This window comes from Lagopus leucura, unplaced genomic scaffold, assembly GCF_019238085.1.
Source record: "Lagopus leucura isolate 7727_CA_CO unplaced genomic scaffold, USGS_WTPT01 Super-Scaffold_100008, whole genome shotgun sequence".
In the NCBI taxonomy this organism is placed as follows: domain Eukaryota; kingdom Metazoa; phylum Chordata; class Aves; order Galliformes; family Phasianidae; genus Lagopus; species Lagopus leucura.
In genome coordinates this window covers 33,032,383-33,043,149 of record NW_024962265.1, presented here as the reverse complement: position 1 = coordinate 33,043,149, position 10,767 = coordinate 33,032,383, and the positions used below count along the sequence as shown (strand labels likewise).

Sequence of the window (10,767 nt, the reverse complement as noted above, 5' to 3'; positions counted from 1 at the left end):
GAAGAGAAGAAAAAGCCTTGCCAAAGGTGGTCCTGCAGCAAGCAGGGAGCCTACCAGCAGAGGAGGCACAGGAAGGAGTACATGTCTCACTGCTGGGATTCTGGCAGTTATCAGGTGCTTGGGTATCTGGAAGTCATTGCTTGGCTGGTATTTTGAGAGATATGGGGAATTGGTTTTGTTTAGTTGGGATTTTTTCTGCTAGAAATATATGCTGCAGAGAACAGGAGATACTCAGACGTCCTTCTTTTACTTGAAATATATGCATACCCCCTGTAGTTCTGTTTCTGTATAACTCATAACAAGTGCTGGGGAGGGAAAAATTGGAAATAAGCAGATAGCATGTGAGCAATCCTGGATTATTTTTGCAATTTGGGATCAAAGACCTTATATTCAGAACCAGAACTATGGCCTCTGTTTTGGGTTTGAAGGTGAATTACCTAAATTTTTCTGTTTTTTTTTTTGTTGTTGTTGTTGTTGTTGTTGTTGTTGTTGTTGTTTTAACTATTCTGCTGAATTGCTCTTGGATAATACTAAAGTAGAAAGAGAGCAGTTAATAAAACTGTTTTCTGTCTCATTCTGCCAAATTTTCATTTCATGAGTGGTTGGCATCAAATGACAAAATACTCTGTGCCCTTTCTGGCAAACCCAGGCTGTTGCAGAACTCTCACTGTGCTCCTTGGTGAGTTGATATCAAGGTCAGATCTCAGCTCCATCCTTCTGCATGGCAGCATTTTATACAGTTGTTGTGCCAATGCAGCAATTATTTATAGAGCTGTGCTGAAGTACAGACTATTGAAAACAAATAAAAGTTTGGGGGAAAATTGTATTGATGGTGCTTACTTGTAGCACCAGAAATTCTTCTCTCTTTGGGAGAACAGTGTAGAATATCACTTTAGGTGTTTTCATTTTGTTTATTGGTGTGGGTTTTTTGTTGTTTTCTTCTACTCACTGAACTGACCTTGCAGATCTTTAGACAAGTCTGAAACCTCCTGCCTACTGAACCAAGCAGTTTAATTGTAGCAGAAGTATACCCAAAGCCAGTTCTGCAAGTCAGAGAACAGTGCTTATTAAATTTATAGATGTGGCTAGCAAGTGCAAAGCAGTGATGAGTGTATAAGGCAGTGTAGCTCAGAACAGAAGATCTTGAGCAAAGTCTTGTCGTGCACCTCGAGTGCACCACGCAGCCCAGCTGTATGGCAGCACATGGCTCAACTACCTGCTGAGAACCAGAAAGTGTTGTCACAGTCCTGCCCCTTGCTCATGTGGGCAGGGATCTGGGGCCTGCCAGGGAGCTCACTACTACAGCATTGCATTGCATGATGTTGGCATGTCCTTGTTTGCATTATCTGCTTCATGTGCACATAAGCTCTTTTATCAAGACACCCAAATTCTGCAGGGCACACCTTTGCTCAGAAGCTTCTAGGGTTATCTGCTACATCATTACCACATTACATCCCTGAGCAGGTAGGAATTCTGTCAGCTCAGCATAAAGTTTGGATGTCTGTAGCATTTGTTGCCATCTGTCAAGTGCTGACAGTGAATGTCCTTCTGCTCTGCAGGCCTTTGAAGAGAATCCAGCTCCTCTCTAATTTTTACTAATTCTTACTGACAGATGCAAACTTAGGGTCATTATGGCAAATAGACTTAATTTGTGGGTACTGCAACAGTTCACAGTAGTGTCTTACAAGGTTTCATGGGTAGCATGTGTGAAGTTTGACATGACAGCTGTATCTTAGTTTGCAGCAGAGATGCAAGCTATGTTTTCTTTATTTGTTCTACTTGTTATGGTTAGTCAGGTACAGAATTGTACAAGAACTGGAGTGTTTTGAAAAAAATCAGAAGTCTTTATTTTAGTTTTCTGCCTTACCTGCAAGAAAAACTAAGCATAAGAAGCTCTTCTGTACGTGTGTATGTATGCATCTGTGCATCTATGTATTGTGCAATGGGAAAAATGGTGTATTGCAGGATCTCTGAGGAAGAGTTAGCATATTATTTGCAATTTTCTGGGGTCTGTCCTATCCTGGGAGATAAGTTTTAAAAGTTACTGTTCTGGAGTTCCATTCCTGGAATGAAATGCAGGCAGAATTCTGCAGACATTTCATAGTCATGCTGTTTTGAGGCAGTTTTCAGGAGCCATCTTTCCGTAGAAATTAGATGTCTAAGGCCCAAGTTGCCAAACAAGCTGTCAGATTGTTTTTATATACTCCTGAGCTCTGAATCCTTGTGCTGCCACCAGAGGATGGAGATTTGAGTTTTCAGTAGCTCTTTTCAGTGCCACCTGAATGTATTATGAAGTAGTCATTTTTCAGGTAACAAAGATAAGAAATGGCAGAGCCCAGACTTGGTTGGAACTCAGGCTCACCTCAAAGAGGTAAATCCAGGATCATCTGCACAGGCTCTATCAGCCGTTTCCCCTCACTGGATTAAGTTCAGTAGTAGGTAAATCAGGTTTTAGATTAACAGTGCAAGGAAAAAAAAAGATGGAGATAAATGAGGAGAATGGGATTCAATGCAACTTTTGAGTGGAGGAGAGATTTAGTTAAAAGTGAAAGATGTCTGAGCCTGAGACAGTGTTAGTAGAAGAAAGAGTGCCTCAAGTCTCTTGCTCTTTTAAGCAAGAAGTGTTTAGGCAGGCCTTGGAGTCTGAACATGAGTGAAAACCCGAGAAGAAAAGTGCACACATGGATTGTGAGTACATCCCCACCCACACTGTTTTGAGTACTTTGAGAGGTGGTTCCTCGCTGGTTGGTAGGCAGCTCTGAGCTGAGAAAGCTGATGGGGTTAAGGTTGCAAAGTATGAAATTAGGTAGAGGCAGCTCCTAAGCTTTTGATCTGCAGAGCATGAGTGCATTAGTGGCAGATAAATGAGCTGCAGGAATTAGGCGAAAAGAGGAAAACGAAAAAATTGGGCCAGTCAGTTAACAAGAATATGAAATTACTTGTGTATTGGAGAGGAGATAGACAATGCATTCATTTAAAGACTGTCATGTCTTCATTTTCCATTTGGAGGTTGAGAGGTCCCTCTGATTTCATTGTCACTCATTCTGCTAGCATCCTCTTGAAATTATTCCTGTTTCTTACTTTTATAAGTTGATTATTCTAAAAGTGAGTGTGTAAAATGCCATCGGAAGCTTTTTTCTTTTTTTTTAACAGCAGTTTCATCTTTCTCTGTGAATTCTATGAGCTTTTGTCCAATTAGTAGCCCAGCACTTCCAGTGCCATGCTGTTATTGGCAATAAAGAAAGACATTACTTTTTTTTTTTAATTATTTTATTACTGTTCTTGTCCCTCTAACCCTCTAATTCCAGCTAAGCCAGATAAAATAAGAACAACTATTGCTCACTCTGTGGCCTGAAACATGCAGGTACTCCATGGGCAATGGAAGAGTAGGAGCCACATATGTTATAGCATACTGTAAAGTAAGTCAGGCCTTGGAGACTGCCACTGACCCTTTGAACAAGAACATTATTTAATTTTTAAACAGTTGTTTTATTATTAAAGAAACTACCACTCTCTACTACTCTCGCTCCCTGAATATTGCTGGCAATGTATAATGCGGGCTTATTCTCTTCCAAAACATATTTTAGGGTAGAGTCTCACGTGTCATTAAGCTTATTAATATTTTCTGTATTCCAGCCGCCCAGGGAGAATTACAAACACTGTCAATGACTTTGAGCTTTTCAGCCATCATTATCAGAGCTTGCTAACTGGCACTGATTCTAGTTCTCCCATAAGATCTGAGATGAAAAAAGGTTACTCCCCTAAATGAAGCATGAACAAAGCCAGGCTGCAAATATTATGCAATATTCGCACAACAGAATTCTGAAGCCAGGACTGCGCTTCAACACTGTGTGTGTGCTTCAGTACTGTGGGTGGTTTACTTATGATATTATGATATTGCTCTGAATGAACGATAATTGGCCTACTCAGCTGTAGGGCACCTTGAAAGTTCCTGCTGTGCCTTTCAGACACTGCAGAAGTTTTCTTCTTACCTTTCTTCCTCACTGCTGCTTCCCCTTTTGTAACCACTGACCTGTGATCCTGCTCTCTGTTACCATTTTAAAAAATATGTAATCAATATTCCTGCAAAATTTGTATTGGTATTACGAATTTGTTGTGATTAAATTGTCTTTAAAGTACAAGGAAAGTGGATGACACCAATAAGCAGTCTCCCACCTCCAAAATGTTAGTATTTAAATAAACATGTGTGCAAGGGAGACTTAGGTAATCATCTAGCTAGTGTTAAACATGAGCAAATGAAAATGCCCCAATGAAGGAAATTAAAAATGATAGCAAGATAGCCTAAGGCATATTTTAGCATGTGACTGGTCTGGTGTTGCTTGGTACAGTACACAAGCAATGAAGAACAGTACCAAAATTGGCTTTTTTAAAATCTCTTCCTATGACCAACTGGACAATAAAATGGACAATGAAAAGGTATTAGTGGAGAGAAATATGGAGGGAAGATAGAGGTGGAGAAAAGCTTTACCACTCTCAGCAAGTCTTTCTCTTGTGCTCCACAAAGAACTAGCCATTTCTGAGCTTGGTGCGTTTGGTTCCTGTATTGCTTGAGGCCATGGAAAAGGCAGACAGTTGGAGAAGGTCAACCACCTCCCACTGGGAAAGCATGAGAAGGGAACCAGAGGGATCACAGTATGATAGACTACTGTGAGTGTTGCTGTCACAGACAGGATATGATGGATGGGATATGATGGTGCCACTGGACTGTCAGGAGTTTGGGCAGCTTTAAATCTTACAGAGAGGATGTTTTAATGGACACAAAAAATGCTCTTTCTGAGCTGATGTTCATTTTTAAAAAGTAGTCCTTAAGAATACAAAAAGCAAACCACATTAAAGATGACAAGTTTCATGAAGTACTTAGGATGCTCTTTGACAGTAATGAGTAGTTTGTAGGTTAATGAAGGAGAGTGGATGTGAACGCATGTAGCATCCCTGAATGCTTTTTGCACTGCTTCATCCTCAGTTAACAAGTGCTGTAAAGGGCTTTGCAAAATAGTCTCAATGGAAAGTGTTGCTGCTATAGCCACAGGTCTTAGAAACAAAACTCATCCAGCGTGTTAGAAATTCTGCCTGCTTATCCAGGCTTAAATCTGTACAACAAGACGTGGACTTTAAGTGCCCTGCAAAAAATATATTGAGTTTGATTTTCACATTTCAGCTCTGTAGCTTTCCAAAGGAATGGCAAATACTTCAGCCCTTCCTGATGTAAACCTATGGTATGTCTGACACCTGAAATATTGAGCCATATCTGGAAAAAATGCTCCATTTGCTTTCTGTGGGTTGCAAAAGTTCTGTGTGAAGGTAATGAAAAAAGATGTGAGGGACAGGAAAGAACAGTTTTTTGATCAAGACGAATTATTTCAGTGAAATATTGGCTTATCTTGTGACAGAAGTGAGATAAATTTAGATCTCTTAATGCATTACTACAAAAACATGAAAACTTTGCAAGGGAAGGGTTGTAATATTTGAGGAGCTATACATTTATTTACTGATGTGAACTAGTGCAGACTTGCTATATGCACATATATATATGTGATATGTAAGTATTTATTGCTTTCAGTCAGAGAATCACAACAATAGAGAAGGCTACATGGAACTGCTATACGCAGCTTTAAAGTGAAAGATTATTAGCCCTACATGTTATAGGAAGGAAGCTCAGCAAGAAGGAAATTAGTGTGAGATAGTAAGGCATCCAGTTTTTCTCACTCATGTTATTGCTAGAAGATACAGCAGCATCCAGGCAAGATCGATGGCAGTCTTGTGGAGATGTGTGGTTCAACTGGTTCAGCTAGCTCTTTAAGGTCAGATTGCCTCCTTGTCTGTCTCTTTAAAGCCACTCCAAAAATTGGTATTTTGGAATGACTTCTGAAAAAAGTAAGAAGGCATAAGAAACCTTTCAGTTAGAGAAACACGTAACACAGACAGTAGCAACAGGACTCAGTGTTCCTACAAGAACACACTCTCTGTACATCAGTACTTCCCACACTGAGATACAAGAGGGCTTTGTAGAAGAAGGAAAAAAAAATGAAACAAAAAAGAAAAGTCATAATAGAATAGAGAGTTTGATTTCCTGTGGATTTTATGTCATTTTTGATTGCAAGCTATCCCTGAAGCCTTTTCCTATTTTAGGGCATTTTGTAAGCACTGTTCTCCAAGTAGATTCTCTGTTGACTCAAACAGACAGCTCTCCCTTCTTGGCCTGCCCCACTGCATGAGTCCTAAAGTGGTTTTCTGTCCTCCAGCATCCCCCAGCTGTTGAACTGGATTTAACAATTAAGCCATGAGGCTATACAAGTGTTAGTAGATGCATACGTTTCTGAGTATATGAACATATATATGTAAAGTGACCAAGCGTGCTACCTATCCACTGGAAATCAGGCTTTAAAAAAAATTTCTTTTAACCTTCAAAATAATTTGTGATTTTTGTTTGAGGTGAGCAAAGGTTGTCACACTTATTTTATACAAAACTTTTTATATATCATATAGCATATTTATATCCCATAAGAACCTCCTGCTGCCAGTGATTAAAGGTGGCAAATAAAAAAGATGTCCTGCTTGCTAACAGAAGAAATGTATTAGCATGCAGAAGGCAATGCTGCTACCTATGGGAGGTTTTAATCACGCCTTGTGTACTGATTGAGACGCAGTGCTCAAAGGTGAGAAAAATTATTAACAAAATCAGAAATCTGGAGCATTTTTCATGCAAACATTCATCAGTATATCTTATGTAATTACATAGCCAATAAATCAACGTGGTCTGTAAGTGCTTCAGTCACGGCGTAAATATCTTAATGACTGAAACACCCTTACACATGAATAATTTATACCTGTATCATTCATTTTTCATAGCTATGCTTTACTTCAACATGATGAACTAATCCCTCTCTGTCAGGGAATGTGTGCTTGATTATTGCCCTCTGATTTCTCTTCCTTGTGTTTATTATCCACAGTTAGACACACTCCACTTCTTCTTTTCTGGTTCCTCTAATGTAGTTATCTTATTTATTCATCCTGTCGTTCTTCATTTGCCTTCCCAGTGCATTTTAACAGGCACCTGGGAAATAATGGTGGGGCATAAGCTGATGGTGCATTTCTCAAATAATTCTGTAGTGACATCTTGAAAGATTTATTCATTCTTGACAGATTATATTTGAATATATAGCTTCCCTCCCTCTCCTCAAGGCAATTGCTATGGAACAGACCTGTGATGAGCAGTAACAACCTGAGCATTATCATTTTCTGGATCCATCTGAGTTCAAACTTTTGTCACAGTACTCATGACAAGCGTGCTTAGTGACCTCTTCCCATATGTTTGTAAATATGAGCTTGTTTGTAGTTTCAGAAAATGCTGAAGTATTGAAGAAGAAAAAAACTCTTCCTCTGCACAGGAATTGGGAATTCTTAAATTGTGCTCTGCTGCACATGCTTATTTGGCTGTATGCACCCTACCCAACTTAGGCAGTAAACCAAAACATCTAAGCCATCTGTTTGATTGCCATAAGGGTTCCTCCTTTAATTACTGGAAGAAGACAGGTAGCAGCTGAGGGCCGTTCACCCAGCTCTAAATCTATTAGTATCTGAAGAACCAGACTGTAGTGCTTCTGGGTGGACTCTCTTTTGGGATCATAATTTAAGGTTTGGTTCAGATTTATAGAGAACCTTATTTTGATGGTATCTGTGGAAGTTCAGCCTTTGTCAGTCCCAGACAAGCTGAAAAGTAAATACCTCAGAATTAATGGGTGCTTTGAAAAACACTGAGTCTCTCTTTCTAGCTCTCAAGTTTCTAACTGGGAAAAAAATGGGGATTGTAAAAATTGTCTGAAGTTGTGGGAGAAACCTCTGTTTTATAATTCTTAACTGATGTTTTATTTGTATTGTATGTTCCATCCAAGCACATTTTTCTCTTCATGTCTGTGTCCAGTTTATCTACATTACTCTCTAGCTGTGAAGAACACCTCACATGACTGTTAAAGATGTCATTTCGTTTCTTGTATCATCATATGTAGCTTGTTAAATTTGTACAACAATATACAGCTTCACAGTCTTACTCTTCTGTGACAGAATGACATTTTTGGACTACATTTTTAAGGTTCAAGACTGCATGCAATACCTTGATCCTTAACTTTTCCATGCTCCAGCTACAGCTTTTTTACAGCTTCTGAGAGATGTCACAGGTGTATATTTTCCTTGCATTCTTACAGCAGGCTCCAGTACCCTGTGTATATGAAATCTACTGTTGTGTAGTAGAACGTTTGGTAGCTTTACTCCAGCATGTCTCTACTTGTACATTTTTTTTTATTCTGATCATAAGTATCTTCAGTCTTCTGATATCATTTACTTCTATGATTTGCCTCAGTCTTTTTACATCCTTATAGGACCCCTTCACTTACTGTATGTAACTAAGGTCATTTGTTGATAGATGGGTATCAGCTGGTAAGTACTATCAGGCAGTCTCCAGAATGCGCTTCACCCTTATCACTGGATGCCTTATTTTGATATTTACAAAGCAGCCTGCTGTCTTCTTCCTGTGTTCTGTCTAGCTGTTGTCTCTCTTGAGCATAGTTCTTCAACACAGTCATTAGTCTTGACTGTTGCTGCCTGTTTTTTCTGCTTTCTTTTTTCACTGTTTGGTCATCTACTTATTGGTGACCTGTTGGAAAGTGGTACTTTCACAGATTCACAGAATTCTAGGAAGGGACCTTAGAGATCATCTAGTTCAATGTCCCTTGCCAAAGCAGGCTTCCTAGACCAGGTTGCAAGGGTAGGCATCCAGTTGGGTCTTGAACATCTCCAGAGAAGGCAACTTCACAGTCTTTCTGGGCAACCTGTTCCAGTGCTCCATCACCCTTACTTTATCCCATGACAGTTCTTGATGCCTAAACTGGGGACATTCCAGAATTTTTTTTGTGTGTGTCAGATTGTCTGATAAGAGAAATAGAATAAACAGAAATTTTATTTGGAGAGAAAAAAAATATGAAAATGGCATAAAGACTGCATTGGTATTGTACTGAATTTTTGTTGTCTAATTCTAACAGATTCAGTTTCAACAGCGTCTGGACCACTACTTGTTGAAGTTGCCAAAACTCCTGGTGCTGCTCTTGGGGTTGCACTGTCCACTTCGATGTGCTGCAACAAACAGGTCATTGTCATAGACAAAATCAAATCTGCAAGTATTGCAGACAGGTGAGTGTGACATAGAGCTGACATTGCAGATCCATGCATTCTTTTTTTCTTTTTTTTCCTATTTTTGCTTTGATTGGTTTTGTTTTGAAGAAACTTGTCCTTATTTTGATGAATTTGACTGAGCCATATGTTATCAGGGTTGCTAGGTCTTAAAATTAGCACTTTGTCAGATCATTATTCCATACTGCAAAGTTTAAGAGTTTCAGGGCACCATTTACGTTAGCTTGTTCAGAGTTTTCAATTATATAAGCGAGACCGAATGTAATACATGGCTGTTGGTTGCTCTGTACAATACAGAAGTTTACAGGTCTGTTCTGACTTAAATATAATGCTGCAGCAGAAATTAATATTTTTAAAGAAATAAATACACCACTGGAATTCATAAAGTAAGCTCACAATATGGAACAGCTGTCAAGGGAAATAAATTTTGAGGCTTTGCAACCTTGAAGTGTTCTTTTAGAATATACCATTTATTCTTGTGTTACAGTGAAATCGAACTTCTGTCTGGATTTTCTTATTAACATTTTAGAATACAATTGAGCTATTAGGAAGACTGGTTTCTGTATTTCAAAGTTATTTTGCTGTAATTTTTCAACTTCATTTAAACTCCATTCTACTGTGTTTAGCTCAGATTGTACGTAGAATTGAGGGGGAAAAAATGCAAGTATTTTTTCCCTTGTGATCTAGAACTGTAGCAAAGCTGTGGGTTATTTATCTGTGCGTGTGTGTGTGTGCGTGTGTTTTTACATATACAGTATGTTTCTATATACATACCTCCCTCTATCTAAAAATTCCCTAAATATTACGTTTCAGCAAATTCCTCCTGCATGTTCCCAGTCACCCTACCTTGTAACACCTCTTTGACAATGGTGCTTTGGGTAGCACCCACTTGTAGCAGTGAGTCTACAGCTCCTCTGTGGGCTTTTCCCTACAGTAGAAACTTTGAGAGTGACGGCCATTGATCCAGGGGTGTTCTCCAGTTCAATGGTGCAGGATGCTTTAATTTTCTCCCTCTGTTTTTTCCCATTTCGCAGGGGGTAACCAATTAAAGGAGCTGTCCACTTGACTGGTACGTCGGGATGCTGACTGCTGTGTTTGCATTTCTCAACTCATCCAGTAGCCAGTCTCTTGAGTGCAGCGAAATTTAGCAGATAGTCCCCTCCCCACCCAACTCCTTAAGTCACCATGCTAGCCCTGGTTTCATTATTTGTTTGACTACTGCATAATTTCATCATCATTTACAGCTTTTGTACTAATAAATGTTTGAATTATAACTCAAAAAATGATGAACTGGGTGCTTGTGTGAGGGATATGTGACCAAGTTATTTGAGTCTCCTTAAGTTCCTCTCATTTATTCTGCTGCCATTTGCATATATTTTAGTAGTCAGCTACCCCATTGCAGTTCTGTGAGTGATGTCTTGGCATATGCTGTATTAACTGAATTGTTTTTAAGGTTTGTACTAATAGATGTTAAGTCTCACCAGTGACAGTGCCTACAAAACAAATCTCTCTCGAAAAAGAAAGAAAACGCTCATAGTTGTCATGACCAGTTTGAAGGCAGTA

At 39.2% G+C, this 10,767-nt stretch overlaps 1 protein-coding gene across 2 annotated transcripts in view; it reads left to right on the top strand.

Moving 5' to 3' along the window:
- The window catches only part of GRIP1 (glutamate receptor interacting protein 1), a 309,262-nt gene that overhangs the window by 253,278 nt on the left and 45,217 nt on the right, over positions 1 to 10,767 (top strand). For both annotated transcript variants that reach the window (XM_042872389.1, XM_042872388.1), the window contains exon 8: positions 9,057 to 9,204. In XM_042872389.1, the coding sequence (XP_042728323.1) occupies positions 9,057 to 9,204 (148 nt within the window). The remainder of the gene's footprint in view (positions 1 to 9,056; positions 9,205 to 10,767) is intronic.